The sequence below is a fragment of the Phasianus colchicus genome, chromosome 21 (genome assembly GCF_987193195.1).
Source record: "Phasianus colchicus chromosome 21, bPhaCol1.hap1.1, whole genome shotgun sequence".
Classification (NCBI taxonomy): Eukaryota; Metazoa; Chordata; class Aves; order Galliformes; family Phasianidae; genus Phasianus; species Phasianus colchicus.
The window spans coordinates 1,570,125-1,589,907 of NC_143456.1; the positions used below are offsets into that span (position 1 = coordinate 1,570,125).

Sequence of the window (19,783 nt, forward strand, 5' to 3'; positions counted from 1 at the left end):
CAGGTATCGGAGCTCAGGGGACGAACAAGGAGAGAGCTCAGAGAATCCCAGCTCCCCACGGCGGGGTTTGCAGCCAGACCCCCCGAGGCACCCCAATCCCCCACGTCTGCCCTCCCTCGCTTGACACCCAAGCTGCGCCTCCAGCCCCTCCTTCTGCCTGGCAGCCCCCATCCCGCTGGCCCGCTGCCCCCGAGGTGTGACACCCCCTGCTGCCACCCCCTCTCTTTGGGCTCTGCGCTCCCCCTCCGCCCGCTCCCCTCGCCCCCCGCCCGCCGCAGGCCGCCTTCTTTGGCAGCTCCCCCCGCACTTTTGGCAGCGCCGCGCCAGAATTGGAGAGAGAGCGGCGAGGGAGAGAAATTACACACACACACACACACACACACACACACACACACACACAAAAAAAAAAAAAAAAGAAAAAGAAAAAGAAAAAGAAAAAGAAAAAGAAAAAGAAAGAAAAAAGAGAAAAAACAACGCAGCCCAATAGCCTGGAGAGGGCTGAGTGTTTGCCCTTTCGTCATGACGTAGTGTCCTGTGCCTCTCTCCCCCCTTCTCTCACTCCTTTTCCCCTCCCTCCTTCCAACCCCCACACCCCCCCTTCCCCTCACATCCTTGGAAGCAACAATTAAGCAGCTCTGGGATAAAACACACTGACTGCGAGAGCACGGGGGCATTGCTTCAAGAGATGGCAAGGCAGGCAGCTGCACCCCTCCTCCCCGGAGTCCTCCTCCTCTTCTCCATCCTCCCGGCTTCTCAGCAAGGAGGTAAGGAACGAAAAGGCTGCATGCCCTGCGCCTGAAGGGGCTCTGCCGGGACCCTGCGTCCTGCCTCGGCCGAGGGCTGCGTGTTCCTGGGGAGAGCAGCCCCTGCCCTGCTCTGTACGCCCGGGGTGGCAGGCAGAGATAAGCCGGGTTCCTCCTCCCCGTGTGCGGTGTGCGATGGTGGCACACAGCGCTTGGGAGCGGCACTGCGGAGCGCTTTTTTGGGGGGGGGGCTCCGAGGTGCAACATCGTGCCCAGTGCTGGGGATGTGCGTGTGGGGTGACCACAAGTGCCAAGGGCTGGGGGCTGGCATCCATGGCCCCCCGGTGTGATCTCGGTGTGAGCTGGGGGCTGTCTGGGGGCTGCATGTGTGCACAGTGTGTGGCCATGGCAAAGCCTTTTGCTGGTGTCACCGGTGTTGTGGTCGCTGTGTGTGTCCCCGGTGCCACCCACCCCCAAGCTCGGCAGCATCGACCTCTGGGGCTGTGCGTAGTGCATGCACATGTGCACATAGGCAGGGGACAAAAGGCACTGGGTACCAGGGCAGAGCATCCCGCTGTGGGTGGGGCAGGGCCAAGCAGCACAGCAGGTGCATGACCAGGGTATGGGGCCACTGAGTGCAGATTTAGGGCTGCTCACAATGGAAAAAGTGGGTGAAAGTGGGGACTGTGTGGTGCAGTGGGACAGCTGCCTCCATAGGGCCTGGGCTGAGGAGGAACGGCGCACACCTGGCTGCATGGGGCACCAGCAGTGCTGGTGATGGAGACAGTGCTGCAGCCACCACATGGTGCCAGCTCCTCAGGGGCAGGGCAGGACCCCATGGGCAGTGCCACCCCTGCCCAGTGCAAAGCCCTCGGGGCAGCTCTCTGCAGCTAGCAGCTCCTTGCACTGATGCCCTGCAGCTCCCTGCTCCGTCCCAGGCTGCTTGTCCCCAGCCATGCACGTAATGTTACTCCTGTTCCAGGCACCTGCACAGCTGCTGCTCTGCCTGATCCTGGAGAGCTGCAGCCCGGGGCCAAGCAGCCATCCCAGCCGGGTTGCAGTTCAGTGCTGGCCACTCCCTGTGCCTGGCAGGGATGCTCTGTGCTGGCTCTCTTCACCCTGGTTGCTTTGCTTGCCAGCTCCCATGCAGTTGGCAGCTGGGGCAGTCTCAGGATGGCTTTGGCCCCAGAGTGATATCCCACAGTGGTGTGTGAGCAGTTGGATTTGCTGGCCATGCTCCAACCTCTGGCATGCTGTCCTGGGATGTTGGCTGGTCTGGGAGCAGCTCTCTGAGGAGTCCCTGTGCTGATGGGGACACTGGGGAACATTTCCCTATAGAGGAATGACCACTGTCCCTGCAGCCTAGTGGGGATCAAGCTGGGATAAGGGCACAGCCAAAGGCACCAGTGGGTGCTCAGAATGCACCCACCTGGAAGGGTTACAGGGCTGCCTCACATGGCACACACTGCAGCTCCAATCTGGGCAGGGAAGGGATGTTTGAGAGATGCCGGGGCTGGGGGACATGGAGATGGGGGCAGCCCCCTGTGCTCAGACTGTCCCAGCACCCTGGGGAAGTACTGACCCAGTGAGGGGCTGAGCTGGTGGCATCTGGGATCCTCCACTGGTAATTCAGCATCAGTTCCAGGGAGATGGGTTGTTCTGGGCACCGTGGGGGCATGCAGTGTCTCGTGGATGAATCTGAGCTACTGTATGGGGAAGCTACTATAAAAGGTTCCAAGGGAAATGTATGGAGGGAGGCACCCATCCTCCAGTGAATGATGCCCCAAAGAGGACAGAAGGACACAAGCATCCCAATCCTGTGGGGCTCAGGGATCAGAGGTAGGCACAGAGATGCAGGCAATAGATGTGCTGGCATCCTGCCCCCCCCCCCCGGCACCTTGACCCCATGGAGACCCTCTGAGGGTACACAGTTCAGCCCAGAGCACCTTTGCAGCCTGTCTGCAAACACTCAGAGCTGAAAGCTGGGGTTCTGGGGTCCGGATGGGAGCCTGGCTGTGGTGACAGCCTCCCTCTCCTCTCATCCTCCTGAGCTGCTACCAGTGGCTCGGGATGCGGCACGGCTTCAAAGTTGCCTGGAGACCGCATGTTTCCAAAACCCATTCTTCCAAAAAAGCAAACAACGAGAGGGAAATGTCTGCAGCGGTCGGGCGCTGAGCCGGCTGTGGGAAGGGGCCGGGGAGGCTGCTGAGGAGCGGGGTTGGCTGCCCTGACACGGGGCGAGGGGCTGAGCAGGGCTGTGTGTGCCGTCCTGTCGTGGTCCTCAGGAGGCTCTTGGATGTGAGGGGGAATGAGCTGCTGAGTACAGAAAATATCTGCGTTTCTTGCTTGGAAAGGGATCTGCCAGTAAGTGCGCAGGAAACAGTGTGGCTAACAGGAATAGTTGTCAAACATAAATGGTGTGGGTAACAGAAAGAGTGGTCAAAAGAAAATAATAGATAATGGGATAGTGCAGCTATTGCAGCGACCAAATGGCACAGAGCTGTGGAAGAGAAGTCCAGCTCCTATAGACAAGGCTCCACACTGGATCCCGAAGCACCTCCGTGAGCAAACCCCTGCAGCCAGGGCTGTGCATTTAAGTGCATGCTCTCCTGTCTCAGGGCTGGAAACACAACACAGCCCCAGGGGAAAAACGGACCTGTGAGCAATTCTCCACCTGACCCCAGCAGGCTCTGAGCAGGACAGACAGCGCAGGGACCCACCAGTCCCAGTGGGGCTGTAACTCAGTTTCTCTGTCTCCAATGTGCTGAGGGATGGAGGGGGCAAAGGAGGGTCCCATGTGCTGGGATAAGAATACAGGCAGTGCCTGCTTCCCTGCTGCGAGGCTGGGGACGGGCTGCAAGGTGTGGCTGCAAGCATGGATACACAGCCCCAGAGAGCCACTGCTGCTGCTGCAGTGTGGCATGGCTGTGGTGCAGCAGTGCAGCTGTGCAGGAGCGCAGGGCTGGTTGGTGTCACAGCTGGCCCTGCTCAGCAACACATGAGGAACAGCCTTCTGTGATGCTCTGAGCAAAATCTGTGCAGCCAGGTTGGCTGGTGCCAAGGCAGGAGGTCCCCATCCACCTCCTGACCTGGGCACGGACACCAGCACCTCCCCTTTAATCCTCCAAAACACTGGGATTGCATGGAACTGGGACAGGCACCAAAGAGCACGGCCTCCGCACAGTGTCCCCCAGACCTTTATGGGACTTAAAGGGCACTGTGCTGCCTCCCCCTCACCTTCTCCATGGGGCTGTGCCAGGCAGCGGTGGTGCAGAGGATCTGGGTGTCCCCACAGTGCACAACATTCCCCCAGCAAAAGATGCCACCCTGCCCACAGAGGGCTGAGCCCCGGGGACACCAAAGGAGTGTCCCACGCAGCTGCCCAACAGGACGGGTGGGGAGGATGAGAGTTGTGTGTATGTTTGGAAACAGGCAAGGAGCTGGGATTTGTTTTTCCAAGCTGGTGGGGGGGAATGAGGGAGGGCAGGCAGGGGAATGTGCCAGGAAAAGGAGCCGCTCCGTAAGCGCTGGCCGGCTGCCGCCCTGCTGGGTTGGGCTGGGCTGGGTGGTCAGCAGGGACAGAGACAGCACTGCTCCCTGGGACATCAGCTGCACCACAGCTGGGTTTGTGCCCCAGGCCGGTTTGGGGATGTGTGGTGCCAAATCTGCTGTTGGGCATTGCTGGAACACATCAGCTGGAGGACACTGCTGGGCCTGTGTCCCCCAGTGTGTGTGCGCACAGGGGTGTGCATCCTCCATGTGCAGACACTTGTCCTTCACCTGTGCGTGCACCCTGTGTGCCACCTGACATATGTGTGTGCAACCCAGCATGGCAAGGTTGGCACTCTGTCCCTGGTACCCCACAGGGTGGCAGGGTGCAAGGAACACCACTGAGTCAGAGGCTCCACATGCCATGTGCCCCAGGGCTCTGTCACTGCATGATCCAACCTCTTGGGGGTGCAGGGTCCCCCCTGGCCATCACAGGCTCCAGAAGCCCCAAATCCCCCCTGCCCAGCCCACTGTGAGCCCCCCAACCCTGCCCACCACACTGCAAATCCCTTTACAAGCTCATGATCAGAAAGCCTGGCGAGGAGCAGAGCATCCTCTGCACCACGTTCCTGTACCCCATTCACCCTGAGTGAAATCCCTGCCATCCTGTACCCCACACATGTACCCCATGCAGCAGGGAGTTGACCATGGCTCAGCAGGGAGAAGTTCACCCACCTCAAAGGCCCTCAAACACCACCCACTCCAACCACCCTTGAGAGCGAGGGGCTGAGGAGCTTCTCCACTTTGCAGGGATGGACAGAGAGATACAGATTGGGTGGGATTGGGTTTTGGAGTTGGCATGGTTTGGGGGAGGCAGAGCTGGATCCCAGCCTGCTCATTATCATGCTGACACCCACAGCAGGTCCTGGGGCAGCTGCAGACCCCATCACCACTGCAGCACTGGAGGCAGGGAGATGTGCAAGGACAGGCAGGGAGCTCACCCTGCTCTAGGGAGTGCCCTCATCCCAGTCCTGCACAGATTCCTGTGGGGGTTTTAACCTGAGTCTCTCCTCTTGCAGGGGTCCCTGGTGCTATCCCGGGAGGGGGAGTCCCAGGAGGGGGCTTTTTCCCAGGTAAGGAGAGCTGGGCAGTTGGGGGTACCATGGGGATGGGGCAGGCCCTTGGGGAGGCACCCAGGACACCTGTGAGACTAGCAAGGCAGGAGCATGGGACATGGGGACACCCAGTCTTGGGTGGCTGCAGCCCTCTTGGTGTGGGGAGGGAGCTGTGCCAAGTTTATTCTGGGGCCATCTGCCCATAGCTGGCACCTCCACAGCCCCCACTGTGGGAAGATCCTGGGTGACAGCTACATGCAGTCTTGGGGACCTCTGATCTGACTGTCACCCCGGGACCCACAACATGAGCGGAGGCTGGGTGGGTGCTTACAGAGGTCGGTGCTGAGACTCTGCTGTTGCTTGCAGGTGCTGGAGTTGGAGGTTTGGGAGCAGGTTTGGGAGCAGGTGAGTGCTGGGGATTCTTGTCTGGGACAGGGAGGAGGTAGCATGGCAGTACCCTGTGGTGTCCCCGTGTCGGGAGGGGATGCACTGCAGGGGATGCTGAGCCTGACTGCTCTCCCTCATCTCCCCCAGGGCTCGGGGCTGGAGGAAAACCTCTCAAACCAGGTATGAACATTCCCTCCATCTCTCACTGATTGCACCAGCAGCCAGGATGCAGGAGGAGGCCGTGGGCATGAGATGTTCTCTGTCACCAGCCAGCGCTTTCCGCTCACCAAGCTCTCAATAACCACAATGTTTCTGCGTGCCTTCACCCTTGTCCCTGGCTTCAGCACTGCCACTTTCTCTCCAATTGTTCCCATATCCCAGATGTCCTCAGCAGTCCCATAGTCGAGCAGCTTCGGTTGGGGCTCGTCTGCCCAAAACGAAGGGGATGAGTGGTGGCAGGGCGCTGATGGAGAAGTCCACTGTCTGTACGCAGGGGATGCTCCATGGGATGGGGAGCGCAGTGCCTGGGGCGGGATGTGCTGCCTGCCCCGTCCCCTCTCCGCGCCGCGGGAGCGCCAGCCCCAGGCGGGGGCCTGCAACCTCCGTTTACTCAGATTTCAGCTTGTGGAAAGAAAAACAAGGCCCTTTATTTCGGCGTAATTAAAACCAAACGCGGCGCAGCCGCGAAGCCCCAGCCGGAGCGGTGTCCGCGCCGTGAGCCAAAGGCAGTGGAATTTGCGCCTGGAGGGAGCGAGCGCTGATTAGCCCCAGATGTTGGAAGGCAGTGCTGGCCGGAGCCGGAGGGACTCATTCCTCAGCCATAAACATTTAGGCTCCGTCCCCTCGTGGCCCGGCGGGTGGGGGATGGGTGGGGCGGGAAGGAACGGTGGTGGCCATCGGACAGGGACACACGTCCTGTGCCACAGTCTGAGTCCTGTCCCACCCCCCTGTGCCCATCCCTGGGGCCTGGTTGTATTGGACCCCCAGACCAATGCATCCCGCTGGGATGGTGCCAATAGGCTCTCCTGGTGACCCTGGTTCCTGGGGGAACCCATCCCACCCACATCCCTATTTGCTGTGACAGCCACATCCCTGCTCTGCGCAAGGGAGCAAGTCCAGGGTGATGGCAGGGAACCCCACAGACTGGCCCAGGTGCCAGAGCAGCATGGGATAGGGATGAGAAAGCATTGCTGCAGCCCCATCCCTTCCCAGTCCCCGTGCAGTGCCCCTGCAGCCACACCATCCTCCTCAGCCCAATTCTCTTTCCAGGGGTCGGTGGCCTCGGGGGACTCGGCCCTCTTGGCCTGCAGCCAGGTGAGCATGAACCAGGATTATCCCCTACACAGACAGCCTCCCCAGGGACAGTGGGTGGCCTTTCCCCTCGGCCGTAGGGTTTGTCCACTGTAAACCAGCAGTGAGGTGACCCCCATGGCTGTGTCCTCCCGTGAGGTTAAGCTGGGCAGCCCCAGGCAGTGACAAAGCAGGTGTCCTGGGGGACGTGGGGTGACAGAACACAGGACATGATCCAGGCTGGCACCGCAGAGCTGTCCCCATGCAGATGTCACCTAATGCTGCCTCGCTGTGCCTAATGCCAGCTCACTGCCTCTCGCCTCTGCTGCAGCCCTGGGTTACAGACAACTTCCTGCTCCTGGGCTCACCCCACTCCTCCTGCTGCACATAGGTGCTGCAGGGCTGGGTGGGTGCTTGTGGAGATGGCTGCTAAGATTATGCCATTGCTTGCAGGTGCTGGGGTCGGAGGTTTGGGAGCAGGTTTGGGAGCCTTCCCCGGGGCAGCCTTCCCAGGTGCTGCATCCGCGGCCGCTCTTAAGGCTGCGGCAAAAGCTGGTGAGTACCTGGGGTGTCTGTGGGGATGCTGGGGGGGACCTCTGGGCTCTGGAGTTCACCTGCTCAGCCCAGAGTATCCACGTCCTGTGCTGCTTTGGGATGTCTCTGCTGTCATCCCTTTCTTTGGCATCCATAGCCCAAAAGTGACACCTCACCCTGTGCCCTCATTTTCCCTGCATCCCCAGGTGCTGGCCTTGGTGGCGTGGGTGGAATTGGTGGCCTTGGTGGCGTGGGTGGAGTTGGAGTTCCCGGAGGCCTTGGTGTCCCAGGTAGGAAACACCCCATTCCCACACTCTGAGCCCGTGGGAGCACTGTATGGGTGCTCAGGGCTCTCTGCTCCTACAGGTGCGGTGCAGCCCGGGGTTGGTGCGGCGGGGAAGCCCCCCAAAGTGCCAGGTAGGTGCATGGCCCAGATGGGGCTGGGGGCAGCGGGCAGTGCCTCCGGACAGGTGCTCACTGCTGCCTTTCTCCCGTCCCACAGGTGCTGGCATCCCCGGAGCTTTCCCAGGTGGCGGTGTGCTCCCTGGAGCAGGTGAGCTGGGTCCCATCTGTGATCACTGAGCGGGTCCCCATTCCATGGGAACACCCTTTCACCTGAGGGGGCTTTCATCCAGTGGCACTAACTCTGCCTGGAAAGATATCCCCATCTCACAGCAGCAGCCCAGACTTCAAGGGGACCCAACCAAGAGCAGCACCCTCACCTTCAAGAAAGTCCCCATCCCACAGCAGCACCCCAACCTCTAAAGGGATCTTCATCCCACTGCAATACCCTAACCATTGAGCAACTCCTTGATCCAATTGCAGCACCTCTATCTCCAAGGTCTTCATCCCACAGCTGAACTCCCTTCTTTAAGGGGTTCCTTGTCTCACAGCAGCACCCCAACCTCTGAGTGGGTTCCCATGCGTGGAAGTACCCCAACCAGCAAGGCAAAACCATCCAACAGCCCCACAACCTCTGAGGGCATCCCCATCCCACAGCAGCACCACAACCTCTGAGGGGATCCCCACCTCATGGCAATACCCAATCTTGCAATGGGAACCTCATCCCACAGCAGCACCTTTGTCTCCAAGGGGGTCCCAATCCCCAGGCAGCACCTTGGTGACCCACTGATGGCCTCGTGGCTGGCTGTGTCCTGGCCTTGCATCCCCATCCCAATGTGCCTAGCCCCTCTAGGACACTGCTGCCACCTGCTCAGCTCCCTGCCCTCCTTTCCTTGCCCTCCCCACCTTTTCCAGCCCCACTTGCTAAAGCAACATCTCCATGGTGCCAGAGGTGGGGACTTGATGCCTCTGGGGACGTGGTGTGGGCACAAGTGGCAGTGCTAGACACTGAATGGAGCTTAGTTTGGGGGCAGAAGAGGTAGAGGGGGACAGGAGTCCCTCACCACAAAGCAATCAGGGGAGGAAAACTTGTGAAAACAAGATGTTTCAACACTGTCAGAATGGGAAGTGTGTCGCTGGTCAGGAATGTCTTTCCATGTCTGAAAATGGCCACGAGTTATAATGAAAGACAGTTGTAAAAGGGGAAGAAAAAAAACAAAACAAAACAAAACAAAAAACAAAACTGAAATAAAAATGGATCCCAACTGCTGATGGGCAGAAATGGAGCCTTTTCCCTGGATTCCTGGGCAGGATGACAGCTGAAGGGGCAGGAGCCACCTCCACCCTGGTGCCATGGGTCTGGAGCAGGGATGTGCCATGGATGGAGTTTGTGTCCCCTCCCAACACACTGGTGCTGGGCACAGGGGGACTTAGTGCAGCCTGGGGTGCTGAGCCAGGGAAGGGTGACGTGATTTCAAGAGAAGCGTAGATGTCACGTGGAGTGATGTCGTTTAGTGGCATCATGGTGATGTTTGCACTGGGTAACCTTGGTGGTTTTTCCAACCTGAATGATTCTATGATTCTAAGGCTGACGTGCTGAGTGCAGGTGCCTCAGGGCAAGTCCAGAGGGTTTTTCATCTCTGGGCATTAGCAGGCAGGAGGGGGCATGGCTCTGGGTACCACAAAGCCCCAGGGGGCTCACTGTCCCCTCTGCTCCACCCCAGGTATCCGCTTCCCTGGCGTAGGCGTGCTGCCCGGCGTTCCCACCGGCACTGGGGTCAAGGCAAAAGGTCCAGGTATGTCCCTGCTCCCACCCATACATCAGGTCCAGGGCTCACCTCCACCCTACTGAAGCTGTCCCCGTGCCAGCCCTTCTACTGCCCACAGCTGAGCCCTGTGGCTTGCTGGGAGCCCCACAACTCAAGGCTGTGTGTTTGTTTCTCCCCAGGAGCAGGAGCCTTCGCAGGAATCCCCGGTGAGTGCCCTCTGTCTCCCCCCAGTTCTTCTCTTCCTTCCTAAGTTTCTCCATCACCACAGCAGCCTCCCCACACCAGAAGGTGCCTCAGAGGCTTCCCAAGCCGTGGCCGGGGACCCAGGGTGCCGCGGGCACCCCGTTCTGCAAGGTCTGGTGGCAGCCTGGGCGCAGGCTCCAGGTGAGCGTCTGCTGTTGGCTTTGCAGGACTGGGAGGCTTTGGAGGCCAGCAGCCCGGTGTCCCTCTGGGGTATCCCATCAAAGCTCCCAAGCTCCCAGGTAAGCGGCCACAGCCAGCAGGGATGCGGGTGGGGGCCAGGGGGACGAGCCGCCGTCCCCGCTGCCCCGGGCTGAGCCGCGGTGGCCCTGGGTGGCCCTGGGACATATGCTGGGCTGGGCCACCCCACGATGGTCCGCAGCTCCCTCCCGGCACCGGGCACATCCTTTCAGGGATCCTCTGCTTTCTGTGGCTCCTGGGGGCCAAGGGTTGCTCACCAGACGCTCACCCAGGCTGCGTGTCCCCCATTGGGGACCCCTCGCCAAGGCCACCACCAGCAGGATGGCAGTGGGGACAGAGACAGGGCTCCCTCCTCACTGCCCGCAGAGATGATGCTCAGTCCCAGCCCAGGGGTGCTTAGCACCCCTCTCCCAACCTGTGCTGCTCCGGTGCCATTTGTCACCCATCCCTGCGCCGGGTGCCAGACCCACCCACCCCATGCAGGGACAGCAGCGGGGTGGCAGTGGTGGGGACAGGGGGGCACTGCCTGTCTGGGGGTGCCAGCAGCACCCCAGTGACACCCAGGCCATGGATGGGAGCCAGAGCCCAGTGGAGCCCTGTGGTGCAGGAACAAGTGGGTCCCTGGGTGTTATTCTGGGGTGCAGCCCACCCCGGGGGCATCCTTCCCCGCGACGGCCGCCAGTCCCGGCAGCTTCCCCCGGCGGGGCCCACGGCAGAAATACTTGGCCAGCGCCCGCTTCCTCCCGCAGAGGCTCGTTCCGCTCGTTAGGGCGACCCGGCCCCGCGCAGATCGGATGCCGTCTGGCCGCCCGGCCCCAGACGGCCTTTCATGGGGTGCCTGCTGCAGGCACCTGGCCACGTCCCGGCAGCCCCGCCAGTGGCCCACGGCCCAGAAAGGTCTGACCCACTTTCTGGGGAGCTGCTGTGCTTGGATCCGAGCAGTGAGCCCCAGAGCAGAGAGTGGGGCTGTTGTATCCGCATCCCTCTCTTGTGGACCCCATCCTTGTGGCTGCTGTGCGGTGTCGCCTCTTGCAGGCTGTGTGGTAGGATGGTGTTTCTGTGCCCTGGTGTGTTGTCGGGTGTTGGGTGCGTCCCAGCTTGTCGCTCTCCAGTGATGTGGGGCTCTTGGTTGAAGCAGATCAGTTCAAGGGCTGCTGAGATGTGTGATTTGTCTTTACATCCCTTGTGCTGTGTGCAGGGCAAGAGGGGTGAGGAGACATGAAAACAGCATTTTCAGAGGAAAGTCTCCTTTTAGGGTGCATTGCGCCAGATGCCCCAGCCAGATCCTGGACTGTCCTGTAGCAGGAGGGGGCCCCACGGGTCCCCGGTTTGCTGGGGGTGCAGGCTGATCTATGGCTGAAATCAGGATCCCCACTGATGTCACAGGGATGGGGACTGCGTCGAGGTGGCCTCAGGTCTGGGAGAATGGCTTTCCATGTCAGAAGCACTGCTCTGTCAGCACTGATGACACTGGTGGCCGTCCTTGTGCTGGCACAGGATGGATGCTGGGGCACTGTGGACCCAGAGAAATGCCCAGAATCCCAAAGGTTTGGGCCCTTGGTGCCACCTTCATGCGTCACCTGGCATCAGGCAGCCATGGGGTGAGCGGGGTGCTGCTGCTGTTGGGTGCTTGCAGGGACCCTGTTCACAGCCACCGCCTGCAGAGCGCTCCCAGCATCGCGTGGCAGCTGGTGGAAACAGCTAACGGGTGGGGGAATCTGGAGCACACATGTTGGCTGTGGGAGGGGATGCTGTCTCATCCTGTCTGTGGGTGATGGTCCAGCCTACAGTGCCAGCAGGGGACCAGGCTGCTGTGGTGTGCAGCCCCAGGTGCCACTTTGTCACCATTCCTTGGACTGTGGTCACTGCCACGTTGTGCGCCCGGTGTCCCCATGCTGGCAATGCAATGGGACTCTGCTCTTTCGCAAGGAGCCGTCGCCCCGGCCGCAATGTTCCTTCTCATAATCCCCCCGTCCCTTCTTGCCGACCTCCCAGTGAGGTCACGTTTCAGTTCCCAAGCCCTGATTCCAATTAAAGCCGCACATTAGAGCCTGGCGCAGCCGGTTGGGTACGGCTCTCGCCGTGGGGCTCTCGGGGGATCACTGTTGATACGGGGTCATGGGAGGCTCCAGCAAAGACACGCTCGTGTCAGAAACCAGCTCCATGCACCTCAGCCCTCAGCGTGGGCTTCCCTTTTAAAGAGGGGGACCTCTGAGAGCCCCATCATGATGTGGGGTTGCACCCCAAAAAGGATTTGGCTGGGAAGGAGCCCCAGTGCCGAGGGCTCGCTGGCTGGATGGCAAAGAGGGGCTACACCGCGAGGCAGAGCGGGCACGGCCACCGGCAGCCAGGTGCTAACCAGCGCCTTCTCTCCTCTCCAGGTGGCTATAGATTGCCCTTCGTCAATGGTAAGCTGCCCTGTGATGAGCGCTCGTAGCTTCACGGTCGTAGCTCCTCGCAGACCCTGTGTCCCCGGCGTGTCCTCAGCTATGGGGCTGGAGCTGTTTGTCTGCCTCATCCCTGCCCCGGCACCCAGTTCCTGACCTCGCTGTGCTTTCTCTTTGTGCTTGCAGGCCTCGGACCAGGTGGGATAGGAGCAGGGGTTCTTGCTGGGAAGGCTGGGTATCCCACTGGGACAGGTATGGCTCCCACCTTGGCTGCTCTGGGGGGTGCAGGGATTGGGACCTGTGGACTGTGATGTAGGGAGCTGACACGTCCTTGGAGTCATTGGTGCTTGGACAGGATTCTTGGCACTGCCTGGCGGCCCCACAGTGGCCAGAGAGGGGACAGAGCTGTGTCACCTCCCCAGGGAGAAGGGAGGGCTGTGCTGGGGATATCCTCATCTCCTCAGCATCTCATCCTGTCCCTCCCCAGGTGTTGGAGCGCAGGCAGCGGCAGCAAAAGCGGCAGCTAAATATGGTGAGCCACCATCTGTGGACACACACAAGACCCATGGCCCCACTAGGGAGGCTGTGCCCCCTCCCAGTCTTAGGGGGGCTGCTGCTGTCTCATCTATGAGCTGATGCCCCATACTTTCTGCAGGAGCCGGTGTCCTTCCTGGGGCTGGCGCCATCCCAGGGGTGGGCGGCGTGGTGCCCGGTGTCGGTGTTGTGCCAGGAGCTGGAGGTGAGGCTGGGCTTAGCCTCGAGGCATGAGACCCACATCCCCGTGTCCCCATGCCCCTATATCCCACACTGCTGACTTTCTCCTGCTGCTCTGGCAGTGGGAGGCCCAGCAGCGGCAGCAGCTGCAGCGAAGGCAGCAGCGAAAGCAGGAGCCTATGGTGAGTCCCTGCTCCTGAGCCCTGCTGGCTTTGTGGGGCGCTTTGCTTTTGGGATGCTCCCCCAGCCCACAGCCCTGCATGGAGACATGCACAGCTCCCAGTGCCTGCAGGGACTCCTGTCCGTTAGCAGAGGGATGGGCTGAGATCTGCAGCTCTCTACTCCCCTCCTTGGCAGAAGCACTCAGTTTCACAGCAGCAAACCTGCGCTCATTGGAGCATCCAGAGGAAATGCGTCAGCCCCGGCAGCAGCTGGGATTGATGAGCCCGTCCTTGGGGGACCTCGCGGTCCCGCCAGCTGCCATCAACTCCTGAGTGGCCACACGGGCTGTAGGGCTGGGGAGCTGGGAATCCCCTGCCGGATGTGTGCATGCTGTGGGGACACTGCATCATGCACACTGCCGTGTGAGCATCACAGCGCTTGCAGAGCAGCAGCACAGCAGTTGGCGAGCATCTTTTTCCTGCATCCCATGCCTGTGCCAGCAGTGCTAGGGGGAGCTCATCCACCTTTGGCCCCTGGTGCAGCCCCAGGGGTGTGCATGGGGCACCTGATCTGGGAGCTCTGGGCCCGCTACAGCTTCCAGCTTTGCCTGGGGGATCTGTAGCCCTGTGCCATCTCATGCCACTAGAGGACACCGTGCCCTCCAGCAGCACTTTGGGGTGCTCTGACTGCTCTGCTTCCCTCCAGGTGCAGGAGTGCTGCCCGGGGTTGGTGGTGTCCCAGGTCTTGTGCCTGGTGTTGGCGGTGTGCCTGGCTTGGTTCCCGGTGTCGGAGGTGTCCCTGGGGTGGCAGGTGACTTGTCCCCATGACTGTCCTCATGAGCACTCTCCCCACTGCAGTCATTGTGGGGCAGGTGGCTCAGGGTCCCTCTCCCTTGTCCCCAGGAGTTGGGACACCAGCAGGAGCAGCAGCAGCAGCAGCCAAGGCAGCTAAGTACGGTAAGCATTGGACCACTCAAGGAGCCCCCTGGCCACCTTGTTATCCTGGGGTGTCTGCAGTGTGCCATGCAAACAGCTTCTCCAGCACTTGCCCCTATCACAAGAAGTGACCTGACACTTGTCCCTGTGGCATGAATGAGGGTCAAGGCTGTGGCTGCTCTGGGAGTTCCCAGTCTGACCAGTGCCCAGAGCCCCCAGCCCTTCCAGGTGGATACTGGGGGCCACCAACCATGTCTCTATGCCTTTTGGCTGCAAGACTCCATCTCCCCATTGTGAGCATCATCTGGAGCCCCCATGGAACAGCCTCTGTGCTGGTGACTTCCTAGCTCTTGGGTGACCACGGACTAGGCATGTGTCCCAAGCAGCTGCTGGGATGAGGCAGGGGACCACCATGGTGAGAGCAGCCCTACTTCCACGTCCCACCTCCCAGCAGACCCAGCTTCTTCTCTCTTGCTGCCTGTAGGAGCTGGCGTTCCTGGTGTTGGCGTTCCTGGTGTTGGCGTTCCTGGTGTTGGTGTTCCTGGTGTTGGTGTTCCCGGTGTTGGCATTGGAGGTGTTCCTGGTGTACCTGGTGTGCCTGGTGTACCTGGTGTTCCTGGTGTACCTGGTGTGCCTGGTGTGCCTGGTGTACCTGGTGTGGCTGGTGTACCTGGTGTTGGAGGTGAGCAGATGGGCTGGCATGAGGGGACAACGTGGTGCCAGCTTCACCAGTCCCCCTGACATCCTCTCTTCTGTTCCTGCAGTGGGTGGCCCAGCAGCTGCTGCTGCAGCAAAGGCTGCAGCAAAAGCAGCCGCATTTGGTGAGATCATCCTTCACTCTGGGATGGATGGTGGAATGGATGGAGGGATGGGTGCATGGTTGGATGGAAGTATGGGGCAATGGATGGATGGTGGAATGGAGGGATGGAGGGATTGATGGAGGGATGGTGGGATAGATGGATGTGTGATGGATGGAGGGAAGGGATGGATGGAGGGAAGAATGCTTACAAATAGCCAGGGCAGGGGCTTGGATGTATTCCTGAACCTCTCTGCAGGAGCAGGGCGTGTACCTGGGGTTGGTGTGCCTGGGGTTGGCGTGCCTGGCGGTGTGCCTGGGGTTGGTGTACCAGGAGTTGGTGTTCCTGGAGTTGGTGTTCCTGGAGTTGGAGTACCTGGAGTTCCTGGAGTTGGAGTACCTGGAGTTGGAGTACCTGGGGTTGGTGTTCCCGGAGTTGGCGTACCCGGTCTGGTGCCTGGTGAGATGTTCTCTAAGGGTTACTCAGGGATGTCTGAGGTGGTGCTGGCTGATAGATGCTGGCATAGCCACCTCAAGCCTTCATTGCCCCTCATGCTCCCCCTCTCTCTTAGGAGCTGGCCCAGCTGCTGCTGCCAAAGCAGCTGCCAAAGCTGCCAAGTACGGTAAGACGGACTCGCTCTGCTGTTATCCCACAGGTCCTGCCTCTTACCACCTTCCCACCCCAGACTGCTTCCCTGATCTGGGCTGAGGCTAGGCACTGCATGGGGTCCTTGTGGGTCAGGGCGAGGAATGAGCTTTCTGTAAGGCTGTGTGTGGGATGAGATCCTGGCTGTGTCTGGGAATGCTCTCCAGAGAGCTGGCCTGCATGGAGGTTCATCATTCATACAACTTCTCATACATTTGTTCATCTGTCTCCCTTCTACTCACCCATCCACACCACCATTCATCCATCCATCCATCCATCCATCCATCCATCCATCCATCCATCCATCCATCCATCGACCATTCATCCATACCTCCATCCCACCACCCATCCACCCAACCCCTTCGCCTGTACAATCATCCCAGCCTGCCATTCCTCTATTTCATTCATCATCTTTCTCCCCAAAATAGACCCCAACTTTCTCTATCTCTTCTAGCAGGAGCAGGTGGCCTGGCTCCTGGTGTAGGTGGCCTGGCACCTGGCGTGGGAGGCCTGGCACCTGGCGTGGGAGGTCTTGCTCCTGGTGTAGGTGGCCTTGCTCCTGGTGTAGGTGGCCTGGCCCCTGGCATTGGAGGTGTTCCAGGTGAGGCAGGTTGTGGTGGCATCTCGGCTGGTTTGGGGACAGGTCTGGTGTAGGGTGGGCATGAGGAGCATCCTGGTGGCCTCCATCAGCTTGAAGTTTGTGGGTAGCCAAGATAAAAGGGATGAGCTTTACCCAGCATTGCTAGGCAGGATCCTGACGCTGCCCCTTGTCTTGCTGTCCCAGGTGTTGGAGGTCCAGCAGCAGCCGCAAAAGCAGCAGCTAAGGCAGCCAAATATGGTGAGCTGAGCACATCTCCACGTGGGTGAGCAGTGCTGGCACAGGCACTGCCCCAGCTCCACGCAGCCCCCAGGCTGTGTCCTCAGCCCCTTTCCCCCCACAGGTGCTGGTGTTGGAGGGGTGCCAGGCGCTGTGCCTGGTGCTCCTGGTGTGCCAGGAGTGACACCTGGCATCGGTGGTGTCCCCGGCTTAGTGCCAGGCGTAGGGGTGCCCGGTGCTGGCGTTCTCCCTGGAGCAGGTGAGGGCATCACCCATCCAGTAGTGTGTGATGGGAATGGGATGCCTGTCCTAACTGCAGTGCCCTTGCTTGTTTTGCAGGCATCCCCCAGGTTGGGGTGCAGCCTGGTGCTAAGCCTCCCAAATTCGGTACGTAGCGTGGTCACCGTTCCCCAGCCTGCTCCCCTTTGGGCACCCTGTGTTAATATCGGGGTGCTGGCATTGCTTCACATCCCTGCATGCCCTGGCAGGGTGGCCCAGGTCTGGGAGGTGGCACTCTGCATGGGGTGACAGAGTGGGGACGTTTTCCTCATGCAGGACGGGTCAGAGCTAACCCCCTGGGGTCCTGTCCCTTCTGTGTGGGCTGGGGGTACCTGGCCTCATTGTCTCTCTCCTGCAGGTGTGCCCGGGGTCCCAGGGGTCGGTGGCATCCCAGGTAGGTGGTGCAGGGGGTGGGTGCTCCTCTGGGGTATGGGGCTGCACAGGGAAGGTGAAGGCTGTGGTGGAGCTGGGTGAGGAGTGGATTGGATCCAGGGATGGCACTACAGTAGGAATGCCTCATGCAGATCCCACTGCTACGTGAGCCAAGTATGGTGGCAAGACCAGCACTGCCATGTTCAATGTCTCCAGCCCCAATTTCCCACCCTGGCCTGAAGCCCACCACAGTCTTTCCTGAGTGCAGCGCCCATAGCCCCATTGTCTGTCCCCATAGCCACCTGTGGGTGCTCACCTGGGCTCTCCATCACAGGTGGCCTCGGAGTTGGTGGCCTCGGAGTTGGTGGCCTCGGTGCTGGTGAGTGGTGCTGGTGGGCCCAGAGATGGAAAGGCTGAAACGGAAATGGCATTTTGGGGATGCAGAGCCACACTGTCCCCTCTCAGCTGCGACTTGCAGGGCTGGGTTTTGGGGAGCAGGGAAGGACAGGGGCATGGGTCCCATGGTCTCCATATCCCACCCTGCACTGTCACTGTGCCTTCTCTGTGCCCTGGAGTACAACAGGGAGGGAATGGCCACAGCCCCAGCATGGCCAAGGCCATGGAGACAGGGAACAGTACAGCAGTGACCACAATGTATGAGACACCTGGGAACCCTCTGGACTCAGTGTGGGGGCTGTGCTGATGCCCCTCTCTGATGTAGGGCTCTTGTATCCAGGAGCTGCTGGAAAACCTCCTAAGCCAGGTAAGGAGCAGGGACCGCCATGGCTGCACCCTGGTGATACTTCCATCCCCATGCTCTCGCCGGGGCTCTCCCTTCACACAGCTTTTGGTGCTGGGGGGCTGCAGCCAGGTGAGCGCTTGGGGCTGGGGGCTGAGGTGGAGCTGTCACTGCCCACACTGCTGTGCTCCCTGTCTCCATGCCACTGCCTCGCGGGGCGCATCGGGTGGGCACCCATAGTGGGGATGTGGCTCTTGGGGCAGCTCGCAGCCAGCTGTAGGCTGGGGACACCGCAGACATGCAGGGCTGTCACTGCTTGTCACTGCTGTCGCTTTTCCCCCCTAGGGGCTGGAGTTCCCGGTTTTGGTGTGTCACCGATATTTCCAGGTACTTTCCCTTGTGCCCTTTGCCATGCCCATGGGGACACACAGCCCACGGGGACATGCAGCCCATAGGGCATGGAGATATGGCCATAGGGAAGTGGGGCAGAGCTGGGCTGGGGGGCACAGGGCAGAGCATCCTGAAGCCAATGAGGTTTTGCTGTGCTTGCAGGTGGGGTTGGTGGCCAGCTGGGATTTGGCGGTGAGTGCACCCTGCTCACATGCATGGGGATGTTGGGTTGGGGTCCCCTCAAAGAGCACTTGTCCCCATGCTATCCCCCACCTCACTCATCTCTCCACCTTGTCCCCACAGGGAAGCCCCCCAAGACCTACGGAGGAGCCCTGGGGGCCCTGGGCTTTAGAGGTGAGCACTGCTTGGCATCCCCCCACCCTTCCTCCGAGCACCTTTATGGGGCACGGGTGGGGGGCTGATCCACTGTCCCCCCTCATCCATCCCCAGGTGGAATTGGCTGCGCACAAGGGAAATACTGCGGGAGGAAGCGGAAGTAACCGCCCACCATCACCGATGACCTCATGAACTTTGGTGCTACTGCATGGTCCAGAATGTAAATCCCCACCAAGCTGAGACCCCCCCGGCCCCACGCTCCCGGCAGGGACCCCACGGCAGCGTCAGGGGCCGCCCCCCCACCCCGGGAACCCCCCCAGCCCCAGCAGGGAGCGCGGAATAAACTGCGGGGAGCAGCCATCCCCCTTGGTGCTATCGCTCCTTGCGGGGGGGCCTGGGACCCCCACCCCAACCCGGCCCCGGTGCTCCCCCCGGGGGGTGGCTGACCCCGGGGGGGGGCCGGGCTGAGCACGAGGGGCACTCAGGGGTGGGGGGAGGGAGGAAAGGAGGGAGGGAGGGAAAGAAGGGGTCCCGGTGGCGGGGGACACCGCAGGGACACTGCCGGCCCGCGGACCCCCCCGGCCCCCTTCATGTTACTCACATTGATATAACTGGGTGGGACGCCCTACGCAGAGGGAATCGCTGCCAACAGACTAATAAAGGACAAGTTTTTAATGGAATCTGCCTCTGTCCTGTTCCTGTGTCCCTCGGTCACCCCCCCACCCGGGACAGTGCCTGTGGTGGCACTGCACTGTGCCCCCTCCCAAAGTGCAGGATTCGGGTGTGCCACAGTCAGACATCCGTGCGCTCAGGAACACCACAGCCAGGTGTGGGGACAGCCCCAGCGGGCACAGCTTGGTGTCACAGAGGATGGCCCTGTCCTGCCCTGCAGTGACAGCCTGGGGGTGCACGGGGACGGCCATACCCTGACCCACGACGACACCGGAGGGACATCTGCATCCCGTTGCACGGTGACACGCCATGCACAACCAGGTCACGTCGGACCCCCAACCTCCCACGCTGCCTCTCGGCGCGGCGTCCCGCGAAGCCCCGCCCCCTCCCCGCGCTCTGGCCACACCCGCGGTCCCTCCCGATAAGCC

General features: G+C 60.9%; 1 protein-coding gene and 1 long non-coding RNA gene across 18 annotated transcripts; one reads left to right on the top strand and one right to left on the bottom strand.

Annotated features, from left to right (window-relative positions):
• Positions 1–466: 466 nt before the first annotated feature.
• Positions 467–19,363, top strand: ELN (elastin). Of its 17 annotated transcripts, none has more exons than XM_031591930.2 (34): positions 468–764; positions 5,312–5,365; positions 5,714–5,752; positions 5,882–5,914; positions 7,004–7,048; positions 7,478–7,579; positions 7,765–7,848; positions 7,925–7,975; positions 8,061–8,111; positions 9,625–9,696; positions 9,849–9,875; positions 10,080–10,151; positions 12,492–12,518; positions 12,684–12,749; positions 12,985–13,029; positions 13,153–13,236; positions 13,334–13,393; positions 14,079–14,183; positions 14,276–14,329; positions 14,793–14,990; positions 15,073–15,129; positions 15,364–15,564; positions 15,677–15,727; positions 16,208–16,351; positions 16,535–16,588; positions 16,692–16,826; positions 16,907–16,954; positions 17,205–17,240; positions 17,553–17,597; positions 17,940–17,981; positions 18,303–18,344; positions 18,510–18,539; positions 18,651–18,701; positions 18,798–19,363. In XM_031591930.2, the coding sequence occupies exons 1-34, from the start codon at positions 686–688 to the stop codon at positions 18,845–18,847; spliced, it is 2,334 nt and encodes a 777-aa protein (XP_031447790.2). In that variant the 5' UTR covers positions 468–685; the 3' UTR covers positions 18,848–19,363. The 17 variants fall into 17 exon arrangements, with proteins under 17 accessions (XP_031447797.2, XP_031447790.2, XP_089978516.1 ...); XM_031591929.2 differs by having other exon boundaries at positions 469–764; positions 16,205–16,351; XM_031591932.2 differs by having other exon boundaries at positions 469–764; positions 16,205–16,351; positions 17,955–17,981.
• On the bottom strand, positions 16,307–19,726 carry LOC149915300 (uncharacterized). Its single transcript, XR_016459200.1, has 3 exons — positions 19,609–19,726; positions 17,535–17,631; positions 16,307–16,440 (listed from the first exon to the last, which is right to left on the bottom strand). It is a non-coding gene; the product is annotated as an uncharacterized LOC149915300 (long non-coding RNA).
• Positions 19,727–19,783: the final 57 nt, after the last annotated feature.